General features: G+C 42.8%; 1 protein-coding gene across 2 annotated transcripts in view; it reads left to right on the plus strand.

Moving 5' to 3' along the window:
• The window catches only part of LOC311234052 (phosphofurin acidic cluster sorting protein 1-like), a 145,554-nt gene that overhangs the window by 27,802 nt on the left and 95,516 nt on the right, over positions 1–22,236 (plus strand). For both annotated transcript variants that reach the window (XM_084321143.1, XM_084321144.1), the window contains exons 2-3: positions 3,891–3,980; positions 10,445–10,570. In XM_084321143.1, coding sequence (XP_084177269.1) covers positions 3,891–3,980; positions 10,445–10,570 — 216 coding nt within the window. The remainder of the gene's footprint in view (positions 1–3,890; positions 3,981–10,444; positions 10,571–22,236) is intronic.

A 22,236-nucleotide genomic window follows, 5' to 3' on the forward strand; every position in this document is an offset into this window, starting at 1 on the left:
TTGTCACGCAGACACTTCCTTTGTCTACTGTTTCACCTAATTGGTTCCTCCGAGGACACACCGGCCGGTTGTGTGTCCTCCCGGGCTTAAGAAAGGGACGAGTCACCTGGCATTGTGCCACACCGAGCTCGGCGCCTGCCAACTTTGGGGACACGTCTTCTTCTCACTTCTGGTGAAGTTGGTGAACCTGGAGATTCCTCGGGATGTCAAATCAGGACAGGAGGCCCTCAAAGCTGCCCTTTTTAGTATTGTCATGACAACAGTGGTTGAAGCTTCCCCAGCCCTCCTCCAAAAGATTGACCGCCTTCTTGTTCTCTCCGTGGATGGCTAATCCATCTGCCCCTCCACGGAGCGGTAAGGAACCGGGGCATAATACTGGACTCAACTCTCTCGTTTCACCCTCACGTTAAAGGAAAACTCCAACATTTTGGGAAATTACAGTAGCTTATTTGCCATCTACCCTGGAGTTAGACAAGTTTTCAAGTTTCAAGTTTCTTTAATAGTTGTCATACAGAAGTACAGAATACTTTCATACAAAATGCTTCTTACTGTTACGCTCCAGAGACTGTGCTAGACAAGATAGTATCAAATAACATAGTATAGCATGTAATTTAGAAGTAGAAAATGAGGTCACAGTGTTCAGTATAGACATATGTACAATGTTCGATGCAGAATAGACGTAACTGAGTTACCATATAATATACAATACTATGCAGTGTACTAATGTACAGTACTATATAGTGCAAAGCAGAAATGGGATGAGTACAATTTAGGTACAATTTACAGTAAGGTGTACGAGTTGTAGTGCAATCCTTCATCAATAAATATAAAGTGTGGGGAGTGGGTGCTACAGTGTGTTTGTTTAAAGTGGGTGTGTGCTATAAAGTGTGTGGAGTGGGTGCTACAGTGTGTTTGTTTAAAGTGAGTGTGTGCGTGTGGATGTGTGTGCTATGTGCGTTTGATGGTTGTTGTTGTGTAGTGTTCATTGTTCGTTTAGCAGCCTGATGGCCTGGGGATAGAAGCTTCTTCTGAGTCTTTCTGTGCTCGCCTTGAGACTCCGGTATCGCTTGCCTGACCGCAGCAGTTCAAAGAGGCAGTTGTTCGGGTGACTGGAGTCTTTAATGATTCTCTTAGCCTTGCCCTTGCAACGCTTGTTGTAAATGTTCTGGAGGGTGGGGAGCCCCCCTCCAATTGTGCGTTCGGCTGAACGTGTCACTCTTTGTAGTCTGCTTCGGTCTTGTGCAGTGCTATTCCCAAACCAGGAGGTGATGTTGCCAGTCAAGATGCTCTCTATTGTACATGAGTAGAAGTTCTTAAGGATCTTTTGACTGACTTGGAACTTCCTTAGGCGCCTGAGGAAGTAGAGGCGTTGTCGTGCCTTCTTCACAACACTGTCAATGTGTGTGGTCCATGTCAAGTCCTCGGATATGTAGGCTCCGAGGTACTTAAAGCTGTTGACTCTCTCAACCGGTGCCCCGTCGATGCTGAGGGGGCTGTAGTCCTTGACCCCCGACCTCCTGAAGTCCACAATCATCTCCTTTGTTTTGCTGACGTTCAGGGAGAGGCTGTTTTCCTGGCACCATCCCGCCAGGACCTTGACCTCTTCCAGGTAGGCCCTCTCGTCGTTGGCAGAGATCAGGCCCACCACCACTGTGTCGTCAGCAAATTTGATGATTGTATTGCTACTCCGCTGAGCCACACAGTCGTGTGTGTACAGGGAGTAGAGGAGGGGACTCAGGACACAGCCCTGGGGGGCCCCTATGTTGAGGGTGATGGATTAGGAGGTGCAGTTGCCTGCTCTCACCACCTGGGGTCTGCCCGTCAGGAAGTCCAAGACCCACTGGCAGAGGTCATAGTTCAAGCCCAGGTCCCTGAGCTTGGCTATGAGTATGGAGGGGACTATGGTATTGAATGCCGAGCTGTAGTCGATGAATAGCATTCTCACATAGTTCCCCTGCCTCTTGTCCAGGTGTGATGCTGCTGTGTGCAGCACATGGGCTATGGCGTCCTCCGTGGACCTGTTGGGGCGGTATGCAAATTGCAGGGGGTACATACCTTTTTCTTCTCTGTGCATGCAGTAGGAGTAGGAAGACGTTGGGAACTAGGCTAATGGAGGAACCTACTTCCAGTGACTGACGCTAAGCTAGGCTAACGGTGCGTGTCTTCCTACTCCTACTGCATGCACAGAGAAGAAAAAGGTATGTATCTTAACACTCCAACATTTTGGGAACCCTGGAGTTAGACAAGAAGATACATACCTTTTTCTTCTCTGTGCATGCAGTAGGAGTAGGAAGACGTTTGGAACTAGGCTAATGGAGGAACCTACTTCCAGTGACTGACGCTAAGCTAGGCTAACGGTGCGTGTCTTCCTACTCCTACTGCATGCACAGAGAAGAAAAAGGTATGTATCTTCTTGTCTAACTCCAGGGTAGATGCCAAATAAGCTAATTTCCCAAAATGTTGGAGTTTTCCTTTAAGTCTGTCACCAGGTCCGCCTTTTTCCACCTCAGAACCATTTCCCGCCTCCGCCTTCTCACTCTGCGACACCTCAGCGGAAACACTCATTCATGCCTGCATCACTCCCCGCCTCGACTACTGTAACGGAATCCTTCTTGGTGCCTCCAAGAAGGTTCTGGATCGCTTACAGTACGTCCAAAACTCCGCTGCGAGGGTCCTCACGCGCAGCAAACCCTGGCAGCACATCACCCCCACCCTGCAAAAAATCCACTGGCTCCCCATCAACTACCGAATCCCCCTACAAGATCCTCCTCCTCACCTACAAATCCCTGCACGGGTTGGCCCTTTCCTACCTGACCGACCTACTCTACCCCTACACTCCAGCACGAGGCCTCCGCTCCTCCAACTCCGACCTCCTCACCATCCCCTGCACCAGGCGTTCCACACTGGGAGACCGAGCGTTCTCTGTAGCTTCCCCCAGGCTGTGGAACTCCCTCTCCCCCTCCATCCCAGGCTCTGACACCATCAACCTCTTCAAATCCCCACCTAAAAAAACACACCTGTTCCCACTTGCCTTCACGCAACATGGCCCTGCTCCCAAGTAGCCCCACCCCCTTTCCCCTGACTCGTTTCTTTTAAGCCACAGATCCCGCTGTTCTTGTTTTTGTTAATTGTCTTGTTAACGTTTCGTCCAATCGGACAGCACCTTGCTGCCTTTTTTTTTTATCTTATTTGTTTAATTTTTTCCTGTTACCATACATATATATTCATATTTTTTACCCTTTCTTTTATATACCTTCTCTCTCTTTGTAAAGTGTCCTTGAGTCTGAGAAAGGCGCTTCTCTCTTTAAATCCAATTTATTATTATTATTATTATTATTATTATTAGTGGCTCAGGAGGTAGATTGCTCGTCTGGTAGGCGGAAGGTTACCGGTTCGATTCCTGTGTTGATTCCCGCTCCTCCTGGGCAGCGTGTCGAAGTGTCCTTGAGCAAGACACTTAACCCCTAACTGCTCCCGATGAGCAGGTTGGCACCTTGCATGGTCGCCTCCGCCGTCGGTGTGTGAATGAGTGAGTGAACGGGTGAATGTGAGGTTTGGATAAAAAACGCTATATAAATGCACCGTTTGCCAATGACCATTTATCATGACGTGTTGTTCATTTTCCTACCAATTATGGATGGTCAAAACTCACAAAATTGCTATTCCATAGTCACTTGGAACTATTCAAAAACGAATCGAACCCCCACCCACCCGCCCCACATTAACATATCTTTAATGTGTGTTAAAAAAACCTGAGCATGACATAAGAACAACACAGCCGTTATGTGAATTTGGCCGATTGGAGACATGAGCTTTTTTTATTTTTTTCCACCAGCGATTGAAACTGTCCTAATGACTTGGTGTGACCTGCTGACCTTTTGTGTTTTCAGGGATCCAAGCGTCTTCTGAGGTCAAACGAGTACGTCCTCCCTCCCAGCGGCCTGATGGAGACCGACCTGGAGCTCACCTTCTCACTGCAGGTATTAAACACACTCATTTCAAACCTTTATTTTCAACTCAGGAGACACAGAGGTTACCCTCCATTTATACAGTGACGACGAGCTTACAAAACAAGACAGATTATCAGCAATTTCATACATATAGGCACAATAAATAAGAATAAACAATAGAAGATCTGCTTAGACAGTTAGAAGTCCACACACAGTGGTCAGAGATCATACAGCAAAAGAAGGAAGAACCTTCAGCTTCAGAGTCTATAAGGAAAAAGCAGTTTTTCCTAGTTCAGAGCAAACTGGAGGAACCCTAAGAACCAACTGTGGCTGAGACCTTTGTTGCATGTCATCCCCTTTCTCCTTCACCCTGGTTTCCTACAATTCACAGTAGACAAATGCCCTAAAAAACTTATATTGGGCCAGTGATTCCCATTATACTCTTTTTCGTGAGCTCTCACGGTCACGCCCAAATTAGGTTTGTATTCTGGCAGAATTAAAACCTCATTTGGGTGTTACATCACAGATCGACGTTTTTTTTCTCTCTGGTTTCCAGCATTAGGAGTCGAGAGGGGTGCGTGTTTAGCACAAACACTGACTCAACTGTCCTGTTCGCACAGGAAGAACATATGTGAATTATCGTAAAACGCGTGGTATTCCTCCCATGTATGTAATCCATTCATTAATTAATTCACACTGTAATTCACTTTTCTGTTTAATTTGTTAATTCATTTGAACATTTGTGTAATTAGAATCCTCTCTCCTACCCCTACGCTACACAACATTATGAAGGTATTGATTTCAAGTTAGATAGTTCTAGACAGTTTTTAAAAGTAACAACTCTACTGTTTATTACTTGATAGTTCTGATCCAAATATTGATGCACTTGATTGTGTGTGTGTGTGTGTGTGTGTGTGCGTGTGCGTGTGTGTGTGGAAATAATCTAAACAAGCTAGGATAATAAGAATAATACAAATATAATAAAATAAAGATGAGGTAGACACAGGGATGCTTGCTCTCCGCACTGGATCTCTGAGCGAGTGAATAATTGAAACAGAATACTCGGTCAATAATATAAATATGTATGTATACAGCCCACCCTGGTATAAATATACAAACATAACTATTCTAAGTCTGCTTTGGTATAAATATACAGAACATAACTACAAACTAGTCTAAGTCTGCTTTGGTATACATCTACATAACATAACTATATTATAAGTCTGCTTCAGTATGAATCTACAGAACATAACTATTCTCATAACTATCTATTCAAGTATAACATTTACTTGAACTTGAGGACTGCATACTTTCTTTGCAAACCAAAATACTATACTTTATATGTATAACACATGCATGAGCCTGGTCTCTTTTGAAAGATAACATTCTGAAGTTTCTGATACAATAAAGACTTTTTTGTACAATAAATTCACTTTTAGTGCTAATGAAATAGAGTAACATAGGTCTGAACTTGAGTTGTAGAAAAACGTGTTCCCTTGAACAAGGTACTGGCATCACAACTGGAGTTGGTCTCTTGACCGAGGTACTGACATTACAACTGGAGTTGGTCTCTTGACCGAGGTACTGACATTACAACTGGAGTTGGTCTCTTGACCAAGGTACTGACATTACAACTGGAGTTGGTCTCTTGACCAAGGTACTGACATTACAACTGGAGTTGGTCTCTTGACCAAGGTACTGACACTACAACTGGAGTTGGTCGCTTGACCAAGGTACTGACATTACAACTGGAGTTGGTTCCTTGAACAAGGTACTGGCATTACAACTGGAGTTGGTTCCTTGAACAAGGTTTTTACCCAGGCAAGCAAGTAAGAACAAATTCTTATTTGATTTATTGTCAAAAGTATGCATAATGTTGTGTTAATTCCACGACAAGAGATATGTAATGTTAATTACTTGAAATTATTCCGTTTTGGGGGGGGGGGAGGGGGGGGGGGGGCTGCATATATCGGTATTGGTTGATATCGGTATCGGAAATTAAGAGTTGGACTATATCGGTAAAAAAGCCAATATCGAACATCCCTAATAATAATGACTATGAATATATACGAGTCAATGTGAAAACATGCACCAGAGTCCATGCGGGATTCGCCAGCCTGTGGGTTCCTCCAGTTCTCCGGCAGTGAGCCATGTCCAGCCTGATGGCTCCTGGCATGATGAGGGACCGGCCAAGGCGCTTGGGCACATGTGGTGCGTCGGGGGGGGGGGGGGGGGGAGGACGAGTCCACGGCTGAATGTGCTCCTCGTTTTCGCTAGCTCATCATAGAGGGGATGGCAGGGGTCCTCTGGGATTGTGTCCAGCTTCCTTCTCACCCTCCCCTCTGTGTGTGTGTGTGCGTCATGCAGGGTTCGCACAAGGTCCTTGAAGTGCTTAACACATTGAGTGCCACGCCCCTTCCGGGAAGTGCATAGGCCTTGCCACCCATTAACCCCATGTAAGCGCTCACCTTGTTTGTAGAGCTAAACCTATATTTTATATTATAGCTATGGATCTAATAACGCCGCCGATTGTTAGTGGGTTTCTTCCGGTCAATGTGCAAAAAACAGATTCTTTTTTCATCTATACATTTCCGTTTTATACCGTGGTGAATATGAGTATAGTTGTAGAGTGCTCCTGTGTAATCCCAGGGAACTCCGTCAAAAAGCCCTTTAGTGAAATCCACTTATCACGTTGTCATTTTTCGCCTGATTATCGAATCATCCTGAAATCAACGCTAGATTATCGGTATTATTTGTCATCATACATGCACGAAAGGGGACGGGGGATAAACCGCCCATCCGTGTGTCTATCGCAGCCAACGCCACACACATACACACTAGTGTTGTCACGATACTGGAATTTCGAACTTCGATACGATACCTTGAAAAGTATCGATATTCGATACCATTTTCGATACCACAGGGAAAAAGATTCAATCTTAAAATGTAAAATTATTATTATTATTTTTTTTAATAAATGTTGCTTTTGTTGCTGGTTGATTCTCCTCAGCTTCTCTCTGGTACTATAAGAGAAGATAAATATAACACTTTTAAAACCCTTTGTTTATCTTTAGATCACACATTAAAAAATAACTGTTCATCTCACTTCAATCATTTTTATTGCAGAACATGGTATTTTCTCAAGCAGACAGATGTAAACACTGTAATCTGTGTTGCATGTACCTGACAAACTGAACTTTTTGTATTTCAGTCATATTCCGACTTAACTGAATGCACATGTGTGTACAACTGTACTATTACAGGTATTGAAATGAACAATGCAACTTCCTTATACAATTTTCTTTTGAATAATTAAATGTTGATATTTCTGGAAATGAGTATTGAAACCGTTTTAAATATTCAGAATCGATATGTATCGTTTTTTCGATATTTTTGACAACACTAATACACACACACACACACAGGCTGCAATCGCGGGAAAAAAATTATCGGATCAACGCAATATTGATAATATTGAGTCCTTACCTTGTAAATGATGTACTGCAAAAAGAATAATCCAATTATCTGATCGCCATTCCAAATACTGGTCGCGGTAGTCTGTCCCGCGCTATCCAGCATTGCACAGGGACGGGCGGGCGGCTGAACTCGTCGAGGCAACCGTGGTGACCGCTTGTCTTGCCGGAGTGTTTAGAACCCGCCCCCACGCCGCAGCTCGGTAGAGAAAAGAAACCACATTGTGTCAAATGGAGTGCAATAGCGGCCACAAGGCGTTAGGGGGCAGTATCGCACCGTTGCGGTCTCAGGCAGAGTGCAACACAGTCCTACACCATAGCAGATGAATTATGAATGGGAATAGCGAATAAAAGCAATAATGATCATAACGAGTTTACTTGTTGTTGGCGGCAAACGATTGGCGGGCTATAACGAGCAGTGTTGGGCAAGTTACTTTTAAAAAGTAACTAGTTACAGTTACTAGTTACTTATTCCAAAAAGTTACTAAATTACTTACTCAGTTACAAATTATAAAAGTAACTAGTTACTTCAGAAAGTAACTATTACGTTACTTTCAATATTTTTTTTTTTACATAAACAACATACACAAATCTAAACTATTTTAATGTTGCTGTGGGACAAAGTGTGACTAGCCTCCAATCAAATGCCATGTATGTAGATATTATAATTACTATGTTTATATAGTGGATCATACAAATACAATAGATGTTTTGGAACTTTTGATATGTATTGCCCCTCAACAGGCCACAACTGGGCAACATTAAATTATGCTTGTTAAGCACTATACCAAAAATAAATAACAAATATATACTGATTGATTGAACATTTTAATTAACAGATTGCAGAATGGGTACAGCAGTACGGCTCAATACACACAATTGTTAAGGGGATGCAGACCAGAGAAAGACTTTCGTCTTGTTTACATCAGGGTCCCCCATTTTCAATTCATGACATTTATGACATACACAACATACAGATATAAGAATCTAATCGAATCATTCTAAACCAGGGGTCTCAAACTCAATTTACCTGGGGGCCGCTGGAGGTAGAGTCTGGGTGAGGCTGGGCCGCATCAAATATTCCACAAAAAAAGGTTTTAACATATTCCAAAAAAAAGTACAACTGATCCAATCTTCTCACAAACAAACTCACTAAAACCTCACAAACACCAGCAACTGAGCATTCTCAGTGGTGTCAGTGGACTCATCCACAGCTATGGAAATGCATGTGCATTTTTTTAACAATAATTCTGATTTCATTCCATTTATTTTTGTGGTTCTTAGCACTGAATTCTGAGGAAAGGCTGCATCAAAATAACTGTGTTTTGTTTCATAGTGGCTTCAAATTGCCACTCTTCACAAGAGCTACCGTTTCTTGGTGCTGGGAGGATGCACGCATATTCTTTAGTCCATGCACCATTGAATTGCAGCGATTTTCACTGTCGACTTTTCTTTTACTTTCTTTGAACATGCCACATTTTTCTACTAACTGCCTGCTGGCGAAACTAGGCTACTAGCTACATTTATCTCACGGGGATACAACTGGGAATGAGGTTACTAGCTACAGTACCTGCAGATTAGACAACCTGTCGATGCGCTGTCAACTCGCTCTGACTCGGCCCTGCTGAAAGACAACTTGCATTCCGTGAAGACCCGCCCTACTCTGCTCTGATTCGCAGACTGTGGGTGGGGGGGATACACGCTGACGGGACGCTGAATGTGATTGGACCAGAGTAGACAGACAGAGACAGTGGAGCAGTGCTTGCAGAGATGAGTGGAGAATTTGCGCACTAAACAAGGAAGAACATATTGCCCCTCAGCGCAGATATGTCTGATGAAAGAAACAGGTTCATTCATAGTAACGCGCCGCATTTATTTGCAGTAACGGCAACGGCGTTATTGAGATTGGAAGAGTAATCCGTTAGATTACTCGTTACTGAAAAAACGAATGCCGTTAGTAACGTCATTACTTATAGCGCCGTTATTCCCATCACTGATAACGAGTATACTCGTCATTGGTGCAGAACCGGTTAAAGTGCTTGATTTTTTACCAAAAAAATCCAAGGCCTGGGATCCATTGAAAACAGCCAATTTTTTAACAAGGTGCTTAAAAAGTCCTTGAAATTCAAATCAACCATTCGCATTGAAAGTTTTGTTGAATCCATGATAAAACATTTCTGAATCGAGACATTATTAAATTTTTTAAGTGTAACTAATTGTCGGAAATAGTTTTTAAGCCATAAATAATGGATCAGATTTTTTTATTGTATCATTTTAAACGCTACGATGGCCATTTCATGTATGCACGAGGAGATATAATAATGATAATCTAGCGTTGATTTCAGGATGATTAGATAATCAGCCGAAAAATTACAACGTGATGACTGGATTACACTAAAATGCCTTTTTCTCGTCTTTTCCTGGAATTACTCTGAATAACCCAAACCATAGTCTCGTATTCAAAACGGTATAAAAACGGAAATGTACGGATGAAAAAACAATCTGTTTTGTGCATGTTGACTGGAAGCAACTCACTGACAATCAACGGGTGTATTAGACCCATAGCTATAATATAAGATATATTTTAAGCACTCGCAAATGTCGCAGTCTAAAACTATATCCATTGAATAAAGACCTGGCGCAGAAGGGGGATCAGCGCCCCCTGCTGCTGGCGGTCAATGTGTTAACAGGGTAAATCTGCATGTCATTAGGATCCCCCTCTAGCTCATGAAATGAACTCCGAACAAAGCTTGAGATTCTCCCCTCTGTTGCTGAGTTTAACGCCTTGATCTCCAACCTTTGTCAATCAAGTTGTACGTGTTTTAATTGATTTGTTATCCTTGCTTTTTGCCTCGTCTTAGTAGTGTTGTGATTTTTTCACACATTTATTTACACTCACCTTTGTACGTTTACTCGACGTGACTGTAAACGAGGGAAACCTCGGTGGCCTTTCGAGTTTCAAAAATAAAGGTTTGAAATGAAATGTTTAACCTCGGGCATGTTGTTTGTTTCCGTCGCCAGTACCCCCATTTTCTGAAGAGGGACGCCAACCGACTCCAGATCATGTTACAGAGACGGAAACGCTACAAGAACCGGACCATCCTGGGCTACAAGACGCTGGCCGTGGGGGTCATCAACATGTCAGAGGTACGCTTTTCAGGTTTTTGTTTGATTTGTCACACACAAGGTACATGTACATTACAGTGACATGCTTGGTTCTTTATGAGCCCCCTGAGAATGTGCTTCATACAGTAAAGAAAGTTAAAAGAACAAAGATCAAACACTACACAATATACAAACTAAAGGTACAAAATGCAACAACATGCAAAAATGAGGTAGCGATGTAGTGCCTCTTTTAGTAATACATAGATAAAATATGGTGTAGTGTCTAAAGTGAATGTTAAAGGTGAGTGTTTAAAGTGATTGTGTGCACAGGTACAGGAGGTACAACATGCCCCTGGTCTCTATACGCTATCTATGCTATAAACCAGGGGTTTTGTTTTGGGAGAAAAGATAGAAAGACAACTTTACTACAGAGTAAAATGATCTAGGTCCCGGAGGGTCATCAAAGAGAAGCCGCCTATTCTCGGTCCTCGCTCCACAATGGTGGAACGAACTTCCCACCGCGGTCAGGACGCGTGAATATTAAAGGCAACCAACTTGTGTTCAGCTTTTCGTTCAGCGTTTCTCTGATTGGCCACACGGCCAATCAATCAATCCACTAGCACACGCCCTTGCGGCAAGAGAGACGCGGCAGGCAGAAGCGCTGGTCGAACCAGCGGTGTTCTGTTGTGTGACTGTACTACAGCGGTGTTCTGTTGTGTGACTGTACTAAACTCTTCCACCACATGACCGACATTTGACATACAGTACACCTCCTATCTATGTTGGGATTATGTTTGGTCATGACAAAACAATAAAAATCGCTACTGTTAGTAAGCTGCCACCACCCACTTCAATGACAGAGCTCTCATATTTGCGAATGCATAAACTATATCTTAAATTATGGCGATGTGTCTAATATGGCTGTCGCGAAGTCATTGATAAGCGACAGCCATATTAGACACATAGCCATAATTTAAGATATAGTTTATGCATTCGCAAAATATGAGAGCGCTTGTCATTGAAGGGCTTCGTTCTACAACGGAGCACGGTCGCTGCTGCTGGAGCTGGACCGAGTAGAGCCGGCGGCGGTGCACGGAAGCCGGGGACAAACCACCGCATCGCCCCGCTGACGTTAAAAACGCGAAAATAACGTTACAGCTTACAGTTCCACACTGATGTACAGTGACACCCAGAGTTTCTAGTTACAGTAGTGACGCGCGAATCGAGATAGTCCTAACACTGTAACAGTGTTTATTATTAAGAGTCAGATAGTCCTAACAGTGTTTATAGTCCTAACACAGTGTTTATTAGTAAGAGTCAGATAGTCCTAACAGTGTTTATTATTAACACTTTGACTGCCGGGAGCCGTCTTTAGACGTCTTTGCTGGCCATGCTAAAGTTGCCGGGGGACGCTGTACGTCGTCTTTATATCAATATTTCAAAAATCTGCGATCGGATTCATAATGTCCCTCCGCTGGCCTGAGATCCACCAGCAGGACCCACTGAGCTCTGGCGGTTCAGGAGCGCCATCTGGTGGCCGATCGGCGCAAGCGCTTAACAGGAAGCGCACTAGAGGTTTTGCTAGACGTCCGTATTGCTTCCGGCCACTCGGTACATGTTCCGTGACTCTAGCTCGTCACACTACATAGCGATCGATTGCCAATAACTCGATAAACAACATGATTTGGACGTATATACCATTATACAAGCTGGAGATGGACCGGGTAATAATATATCCCATAATGATAAAATTTCTACTCGACGATGATCGCCCAACGGCGCGCGGAGACTGGGGTGAGTTTCAGCATGTAACGTTACCGTCTTCGATAATAACTGATATTATCAACATTTGACCCACATTAGATGATTGGTATAACGCTGCCCACGGAATTATAAACGCCCCCTCGCCCATCCGGTCAACATCAGATGACGTGTAGTAACTTCTAGAAGTACGTCTAGTTGGAATTTTTTATATCGCGCTGATTGCCATCAAACTGTATTTCATCATCAATATAATGCATTTGGGGCTATATATCACGTTCTGGAGAAAGCTGCAGAAAGAGATGAAAACATACTTATACATTAGACCATACTTTACTATGAATATGTGAATGAAAAAGTTTAACGTTGCTACACAATGAACAATACATATAGGACTTTGAATGGGCCCTAATAATGGCAATGTAGCAATAGAATTTAAAAAGTTATAGCCCTGCAAAGAAGGGGACTTTCTCCATAGACAAATAGCGCTGGCAATCTATGGTATATCATTAATTGAACCTTAGGCAACCAAAGTGTTAAGAGTCAGATAGTCGTAACAGTGTTTATTATTAAGCACCTACAGCTTACAGTTCCACACTGATGTACAGTGACACCCAGAGTTTCTAGTTACAGTAGTGACGCGCGAATCGAGATAGTCCTAACACTGTAACAGTGTTTATTATTAAGAGTCAGATAGTCCTAACAGTGTTTATAGTCCTAACACAGTGTTTATTAGTAAGAGTCAGATAGTCCTAACAGTGTTTATTATTAAGAGTCAGATAGTCGTAACAGTGTTTATTATTAAGAGTCCTAACAGTGTTTATTATTAATTAACGTCATAAACGAACTACCAGATGTATTTTCTAGTTCAGCGCATTTCATAACTGTATGGGCTTTGTTTATACATGTACAGTGACGAGTGAATCTACCGTTGGTTGTTAAAAACGCGAAACATAATAATCAGTCAGCAGCGCTCCATTGCTACCGCAGCCCAACACAAGTGCGTTGGAACAGCAGCCCAACGGTACACAAGTTGGTTGCCCGCGCTGCCGCGCTTGCTCCTTGGATTTCATTTGGGACGTGGGACGGCTGCGCTTGCCTGCGCGTGGGGGCGGGGGGGCGCGGCCAATCAGAGAAAAGCCGAACACAAGTTGGTTGCCTTTAATATTCACGCGGTCAGGACAGACGAAACACGATCAATCTTTCGCCGTCGACTAAAAACACACTTCTTCAATCAATATCTGAAATGAAGAGAAAGAAAAAAAAGACTAACATTCTTACGGTCTTATACTATCATGCGCTCTTCCTACTATACTAATATGTCTGTACTACTATGCACTCAACACTGCAGCACCCAAGTCTCAGCACTGTTAAACATTGTTACTCAACTGATAGAGGTGTAACATTCCTGCTGACCTGTTGAGACAGAACTAAGTCGCTTTGTATAAAAGACCAAATGTGAATGATCTCACAGCCAACTCAGCACACCAGAGATGTAACTCAGAGCTACGGTCCACCTTCCGGCTTCACTAGGGACCACACTGAGGGGGGGAAATACATTTGTGAGCACAGATAACTTTGGCCACATAGAGAGAATGAATCGATTATGCTACGATCTGGTAAATTTGTTTAATATGTCTTATGTCTCTTTCAACACTTTCTTCGCCAGGCTTATGTACATCATTATACCATCCTCTGCCAGCTCTATTTGTCTATGGAGAAGTTCCCCTTCTTTGCAGGGCTATAACTTTTTAAATTGTATTGCTAAATTGACATTACTATGGCCCATTCAACGTCAATTATCTATCGTTCAGGACGTAGGAACGTTATACTTTTTCATTCACATATTCATACTAAAATACGGTCTAAAGTATAAATATGTTTTTATCGTTTTCTTCAGCATTCTCCAGAACGTGATTTATAGCCCTAAATGCATTATATTGATGATCAAATACAGTTTGATAGCGATCTGCGCGAGATAAAAAATTTCAAATGGACATGCTTCTAGAAGTTACTACTTATCATCTGATGTTGACCGGATGGGGGGAGGGTCGTTTATAATTCCGTGGCCAACGTTAGATGATTCATCTAGTGTGGGTGATATGATCATTAGAGCAGTTTATATCGAACACGTTAAAAAAAAACGCTGAAACTCACCGTAGCTTCCTCGTAGCGTTGGGCGATGAGCGTGGAGCAAAAATATTCCTATTATGGGATGTTGAAATATGTGATCCATCTCCAGGTTGTATAATAGTATATACGTCCAAATCATGTTGTTTATCGAGTTATTGGTAACGGATCACTATCCATTGTGTCGCGCTCGAGTCCCGGCACCTATAGCGAGTGATGGGACCGAATTTGGATGAGCACCAGTTTCCGTTTCCGGTTTGGGCGATCCGCCGATCGGCCACCAGATGGCGCTCTTGAACCGTTGGAGAGTTGAGAGGGGATCAACAGTAGATCTCAAGTCTCCGGGGGAGAAATATGATTGCGATCACAGATTTTTGAAATATTGATCTCAATGACGTGTTACGGCGTCATTGGCAGAATTAGCATGGCGGGGAATGACGAGTTTAGGCGTCCTTGGCGATTAAAGTGTTAAGCTGACATTTGTTTTTATATTGCTATTGATAACATAGCGTTATTTATTTGTACGGTATATTCTGTTTACAAATTGCCCGTCAAGTGAATAAGGATGTTTAGATTAGATTACAATGTATTGTCATTATGCAGCACAAGTACAGTAAAATTTAAATAAGTTTGGCATCCAACCAGAGTGCAAATGTAACAGTAAAGTGCAATAGTAATATACAATATACAGGTGATTAAATTGGGTATAAAATATATAAATGAGTACTACTGAGTAATAGTGCTAATCAGATGTATGTACATTGTACAGAGTTGTAGTATTAATATGTACAGAGATACAGGTATAAAGACACTGGTAGTAAGTCATACTGGCCAGCAGTGTAACTAGTAAGAGTAGGTAAGGGATATGTATAGATATAGTATCTACATACATGTAAAAAGGATTATGCTGCTTATGTCATGCAACTTCAGGTCTTGCTCAAAAAAGAGATCATTGATCTCAAGTGACTACCTGGTCAAATAAAGGTTAAATAACTGTCCGCCCTTTTTTTCTTCCTTTTTTTTTATTCCCCTTGTCCCACAATGCATCTGGCCCCCAGCTGGCACCCGTAGTTTGAGAACCACTGCGCTAAACTATACCCTACTTGCAACTGCAACGTCCTCTGTGTCCTTCATCGTACGTCACCATGTCTCTCTGTAACCGATATATATATATCCTCTCAGTCTTTACTGTACTGTGTAATTATTCATTAGTCATTTTAGACTCTAATGAAGCAGATGAACAGCCTGTCGTAGAGTTAAGCAAGGTGCTGGATAACAGTAGAGCCTCAACACAAGGAAAATATATCCGTACACTTGTGCCGGACGCTGTATTACACTTTATACAACTGAGCTTTAATTTATTTGTATCTATTTTTTTAATTTAACCTTTATTTAACCAGGCAGGTCAATTAAGAACTAATTCTTATTTACAATGATGGCCGGGTGAGAGGACAAAAGGGCCTCTCGAAGGGTAACGGGGAAAGGGGACAAAAATAAATAAATAGAAAAGAGACGGACTACTATACATACATCACTTAGGTAAGGGAAATAAATAAAACGCACATCAAACAACCAAATAAAATGACATGGTCTGTAACACAAGCAGAACAGACAAATTACACACAATAAAAAGGCTGGGGGGGGGCAGTTGCAGGTGTGTGTAAAGAACTCTGTGATAAGAGTCCCGTGAGGGGGATCCATTTGTGCATCTTGTTCCAACTGCTGGAAGCAGCGAATCGGAAGGAGGATTGACCGGAGGAAGTGTTTAAAACAGCTTTCGGTCAAGTGACCTTCATCAAGAGATTCTAACGAAGGGGAAATTGGCTGTAAGCAGCAGTTAACTAGGCCTGCGCTCTACTGAGTACAATGTTTTCACAAAAAAATTACCATGTGCTCTTGGGTCTTTGGGAGACGGCAACAGGAAACTCGAAGCGTACAGCAGGAAGGAACATGTGTGAAAAAGGCCTGTATTGTGCCACGGCTACATAGTTTAAAAACACCAACATGTTTGGACCAAGCTGGTCTTCATAGGTTGCTACGAGTTTCGCCCTTTTATGAAAGCGGTCATCAGGAAAAGGAAATTAGCTGTATCGTGGTTTTAGGCTTTTGAGAAAAGAAAAGTGAACCCGTCCTATAGGGCTGTCCCCGACTAAGGATTTGGATGGTCGACTAGGATTGGCCAAAATTTGCCGTTAGTCGACTATTGGTCGACTAAAAAAAAATTATAATATTTAAAAAAAGAAAAAGAAAAAATTATTATTATTTTTGTATCATTCCATTTGGGCTGTGGGGGGTGCTTAATGTCTGAAGGAGTCGACTGAAGGCTTCTTGTCGTCTGCAAAAGCATGCAATTGGTCCACTGATACATCTTGATATTTGTCTCGTCTAGTGTGTTCATTAGATGGGTGAAATCCTCTTTCAGTGCCTCTGTGCCTGTTTTCGTAGGCAGTTAGCCTCTGGTATGCACACCATTAGCGTTAGCCACGCTTCTAGGCCTCTTTTCTTTTGGAAAGAATGATAAAAAATTTAAATAATTTAGACTAAAACAAATTCATATTCGACTAAGAGGTTGGCCAGTCGACTACGGCTCCTTTCGACCGATTAGTCGATTAATAGGGGTCAGCCCTACCGTCCTATAATATAAAGGTCTGCAACCTGTATCTTCTAAATCTTCTAAAGTGCTGCAACCTGTATCTTCTAAATCTTCTAAAGTTCTGCAAACTGTATCTTCTAAATCTTCTCTGAAGTTCTGCAAACTGTATCATGCCGTCCTTTAATATACAGTGACTTCTAAAGTGCTGCAACCTGTTTCATGTTGTCCTTTAATATACAGTGACTTCTAGGCGGCTGGGTGGCGCAGCAGACTAAGCGCTCGTCACCAATGCATGAGACACTGGTATCGAATCCGGCTGTCAGCGTTGCCTCCGGCTTGGCCGGCCGTCATACTGGCTCAATTGGCAGAGTCAGCGGGAGGGAAGCCGGTGGGGTGGTATATTCTGGTCGTTGTAAACTCCTACAGGTCGGTCAGGGTGCCTGCACAGCAAGGGAGGGATATGGCGAGGGTAGTGTGACCTCGGAGGAAGCATCTGATAGTATCTATCAACCCTCCCTAGACCGACCAGTGGGGGGCACATGCGAGCAACGACCAGGAAGCGGAGGGGGGAATTGGCACAATGACTAAATTGGGATGGGAGAAAAACACAGAAAAACAGGAGGGAGAAAAAGTGGATAAAAAATATATATACAGTGACTTCTAAAAGTCTGAAATCTGTATCATGCCATCCTCTAACACCTCATATGTCATCTGCTTCCTCTTGCGAACGTTCTCATTCTGTTCCGAGTGTCATCCTGTCATACCGTACTGACAGTGATGGACACTGTCGTCACGGTAAGCTGAACAAACACACACACACACATCTCATGGATCCAGCTACATGCAAGGTAAACACACACACGCCTCAAGGGATCTCAGAACGAGACTTCCGTTTGAGCTAGATTCCCGTTTCAGTGGCTAAAACAACCACTTGTAGTGGACGTACGCTACTTTGTACATTTTGCCGGTAAAATAAATGGTAAATCACCGCATAACGGAACCCATGGTAGTCACACTATCTATTTATATTGTTGTCATCTCGTCTTATGATGCCTTGGCGGGTGTCTGATTTCTCCTGGGACATACGTCCATAATTATGCTCCAGTGTGATCCATCCTGTCACAGCGGCGGTGATCGACACCTTCATCAGTATGCATCCTGTCCAGAGAGAGAGGGAGGGAGAGAGAGAGAGAGAGAGGGAGGGAGAGAGGAGCACAGCACCACGATAACTAGTATAAACAGAGAGAGAGAGAGAATAAGGGGAGAGCACAGAACCACAATAACTAGTATAAACAGAGATATAGAGAGAGAGACCATATCCCTAGAAACAGGTAAATATGCACTTCAAGAAACGCTACAACAGGGAGGGAGAGAGAAAGTATAGTGGCTATTTACAAACCATTTTGTATTTCGTATTTGCTACTTCCACTCCGGGGATAGCTTTAGTCTACGGGTCTACGCGCACATAATAAAGATTCTGATCCATCCGTTTGGCTGTCACAATGAATCAATCATTTATTTCCAATAAGCAAAACAAACAAAACTCGGATATCTAATAAATGCGTGCGTTGCGTTGCGTGCAGTGCGTGCGTGCGTGCGTTACAAAAACTGTTTGCTTTCCCGGTCCACGTCTCCCACGCAAGCCACCACCCCTTATCAAGGTAAACCACACAGGTGAATAGCTCAGGTAGGTCTCTTTAAAGGGAAAGTACACATAGTTTCAAATCATAAGAATAGTTACAATAAGATAATCAGTGTAAATAATATCATGACTTGTCAATCAAATTATCAGTTTTCGTTTTCATATTTCGTAATCCATAAAGCAGTTTCATAATTCAAATAATTGCATGATACAAACTCAAAGATTAAATAACTCAAGAATGGCTCCTACAGAAAGAGAGCCTCCTCCTGTCTGGTTCACTCGTTCTTGATGATTCACGTCGCTCATCACACATTCTGCAGCGGCGCTGCGAGATCACAGGCCATCTGGAGCCGTGTTCATGTGCTCTTTCTCTCCATTCCCCCGGGTCTCATGGAGATGTTATCAGCCGTCATCTACGTTCCATAACCAGCCGCCCCCCACACCTCCGCCTGCAGCTCTCGGATCAGCTGGAGTGCTCCAGGCCCCCCCCCCCCACACCTCCAGGTCCCCCCCACACACACACACACCTCCGCCTGCAGCTCTCAGATCAGCTGGAGTGCTCCAGGCCCCCCCCCCCCCACACCTCCAGGTCCCCCCCACACACACACACACCTCCGCCTGCAGCTCTCAGATCAGCTGGAGTGCTCCAGGCCCCCCCCCCCCACACCTCCAGGTCCCCCCCACACACACACACACCTCCGCCTGCAGCTCTCAGATCAGCTGGAGTGCTCCAAGCCCCCCCCCACACCTCACAAATCTGCGATGCAAAACGTAATCCAAGCTACATGCTGCACATCTAAAATCCTGCTAACTGAAATCTCCATTGAAAGTAAAAAAAAAAATACTATCTGTTCAGCCACAGGGCACACTGCATTATCGCGATAGCGCCCCTAAGAGGATCTGGCCGGTATTGCACCTTCTCAAATTCATAGAGTAGGGTAAATCTGCAGTGCCGCTCGGCGACCTTGAATAGGTTATTAATATGGAATAAAAGCAATAACAACTTGCCACGGATTTATCCGTGCTTCTGTCCACAACGGGTGGAATCGAAACACGGAGATATCCGTTGTTCGTCCGCATTGTGTTTGTAACCGCAGCCTCAGATCAGCTGGAGTGCTCCAGGCCCCCCCCCCCCCCCCACACACACACACCTCCACCTGCAGCTCTCAGATCAGCTGGACTGCTCCAGGTCCCACACACCTCCAGGTTCCCCCCCCCCCCCCCCCCACACCTCCAGGTTCCCCCGCGCTGACGGAGCCCGGCCCACCACTCCCTGTTTATATTACATTATAATGAGGAATGACGGTCTGCTGCCAAATTGGCTCTTTCTTCCATGATTATTATCTTTCTAATATGATCCTCGCTGGGAATCTAGACTCTTGTGTTGAGTGTTTGTTTCCATTTGTTGTTTTTATTAAATGCATGTTCTATTCCGAGGGTCTCCTTTTCAGAGGTTTTAAAGGAACACACCGGCATTATGGGAACCACTCCAGAGTCGATACAAACGGATAGATACAGATGTCCTCTCTGCGTTCAGTAGAAAGCTATCCGGCTGCACGTTAGCCTAGCTTAGTGCAAATGATCACAATAGTCTTTCTTATACGCCATGCTAACTTCTAGTGCAAGATAGCCTGGCGTGGCACATATGAATGGAAGTGGATAGGGACCACTAGCCTAGCTGTTGGCTAAAAACACCTCTACCGGAGTTTTTAAGCTAGGCTAGTGGTCCGTATCCGCTTCCATTCATCTGTGCTACGCTAGGCTAGCTTGCGGCCTAGAATATTTCACTAATATTAAATTAGTGAGCAGTGTATAATATAGTACCTTTCATACAAGAATTGCAGCTCAAAGTGCTCCACAGCAGTAGAAAAAAACAGGCATACAATGAGCACAACTTTGGCATAAAAGTAGCACAAAATGTACAAAGAAAAATGCACACATAAAATAAGTATAAAATAGATAGCAGCAAAATAGACAAAGTCAAGGTAAGGCAAATAACATTAAATCACATAGTTTTTCACATTAGGATCTAACATCTTAACCTCTTAACCCTTTCACTGCCACACGACAGAAGGTTAGCCCTTTACTATCACACAACCGACGGCGATGCTCCATCATTAGCTCCGCAAATGCGGAGCTAATGATGGAGCATCGCCGTCGGTTGTGTGATAGTAAAGGGCTAACCTTCTGTATTGTCAGTCACAGTGAGCGGGTTAACCGGCTGTCGTGTGGCAGTGAAAGGGTTAAGAGGTTAATAAGCCTCTTTGTTTACGGTTTGATTATCACTGATACACATCCTTTTAAATTTAGCTAGGACCCATCTGACAACACCATAATGACAAAATAGTCTAATCGAATAGACGGAGTCAAATGATGCAATAGTGCAGTGCAATAAAATACAGTACGGTAAATCAATCAAATAAAATAGCCGCCATTTACAATAGTGTCACTCTCTCTACTCGTGGTCCGCGGCTCGTTACGATATCATAACGACGTGAAAATGTTTTTGAGAACCAGGGCTTTTATGCGTCATGTCATAAATCTGTCAGCACGTTGTGTACTTTATAGCATATTAGATCACACTGAGATGGTTATGATTATAAGGGACTTGTTGATGCCTAGCAAGCAACCATTTAAGCAATGTCTCACCCAGTTCTCAGAAGCCGTAATGAGCACAGTGTGTTCAGTCATGCTGCATGGCGAGCATGAGGAGCTGGGGAGTGAGGTTCCACTGTGATGATTCTGCCCAGCGGAGCTCAGACCCTAGTGCGTAGGTTCATAATAGATAGATTTATTATAGGGATGTTCGATATTGGCTTTTTTACCGATATCCGATATACCGATATTGTCCAACTCTTAATTTCCGATACTGATATCAACCGATACCGATATATGCAGGGTTTCCCCCCCAAAAAAACTGAATCATTTCAGGTAATTAACATTACATATCTCTTGTTGTGGAATTAACACAACATTATGCATACTTTTGACAATAAATAAAATAAGAATTTGTTCTTACTTGCTTGCCTGGGTAAATAAAGGTTAAATAAATGTAAAAAAATAATATTATAATTATTTTTTTTGAAAAACCGATACCGATAATTTCCGATATTACATTTGAATGCCAATATCGGTAGGCGGCCGTTAATATCGGACATCCCTAATTTTTTTTTTTCGTTCGTTAACATTCGAATTCTAAATCAAAATTTGAATTTAAATTTTTTTATAATTTTTTTTTTATGTTTTATGTTTTATTCATTCTGTTTAAACCAATGGGGGTTTTTCTTCACAGTTGCAGATAAAGATTAGGCTACACTAATATTATAGTATTAAAAAAAACTGCTAAGTTATATTCATTAAAGAAAGTTGATTTAATAAAAAAGAGACTCATTTAATCAGATTAATCACTTTATTCAAATTGAGGATTTAGTTTGAGGATAAAAAAAGAATAATAAGAATAAATAAATAAAATTATTTTGAAAAAAAATATTTTTAATTTGTAATTATTATTTTTAATTAAAAAACGAAGGTTCGAACATTCGTTCGAAAAACCCTGACAAAGTTCGAATCCCAAAAACAGGC

The sequence above is a fragment of the Notolepis coatsorum genome (assembly GCF_963971535.1).
Source record: "Notolepis coatsorum genome assembly, chromosome: 9".
Taxonomy (NCBI): domain Eukaryota; kingdom Metazoa; phylum Chordata; class Actinopteri; order Aulopiformes; family Paralepididae; genus Notolepis; species Notolepis coatsorum.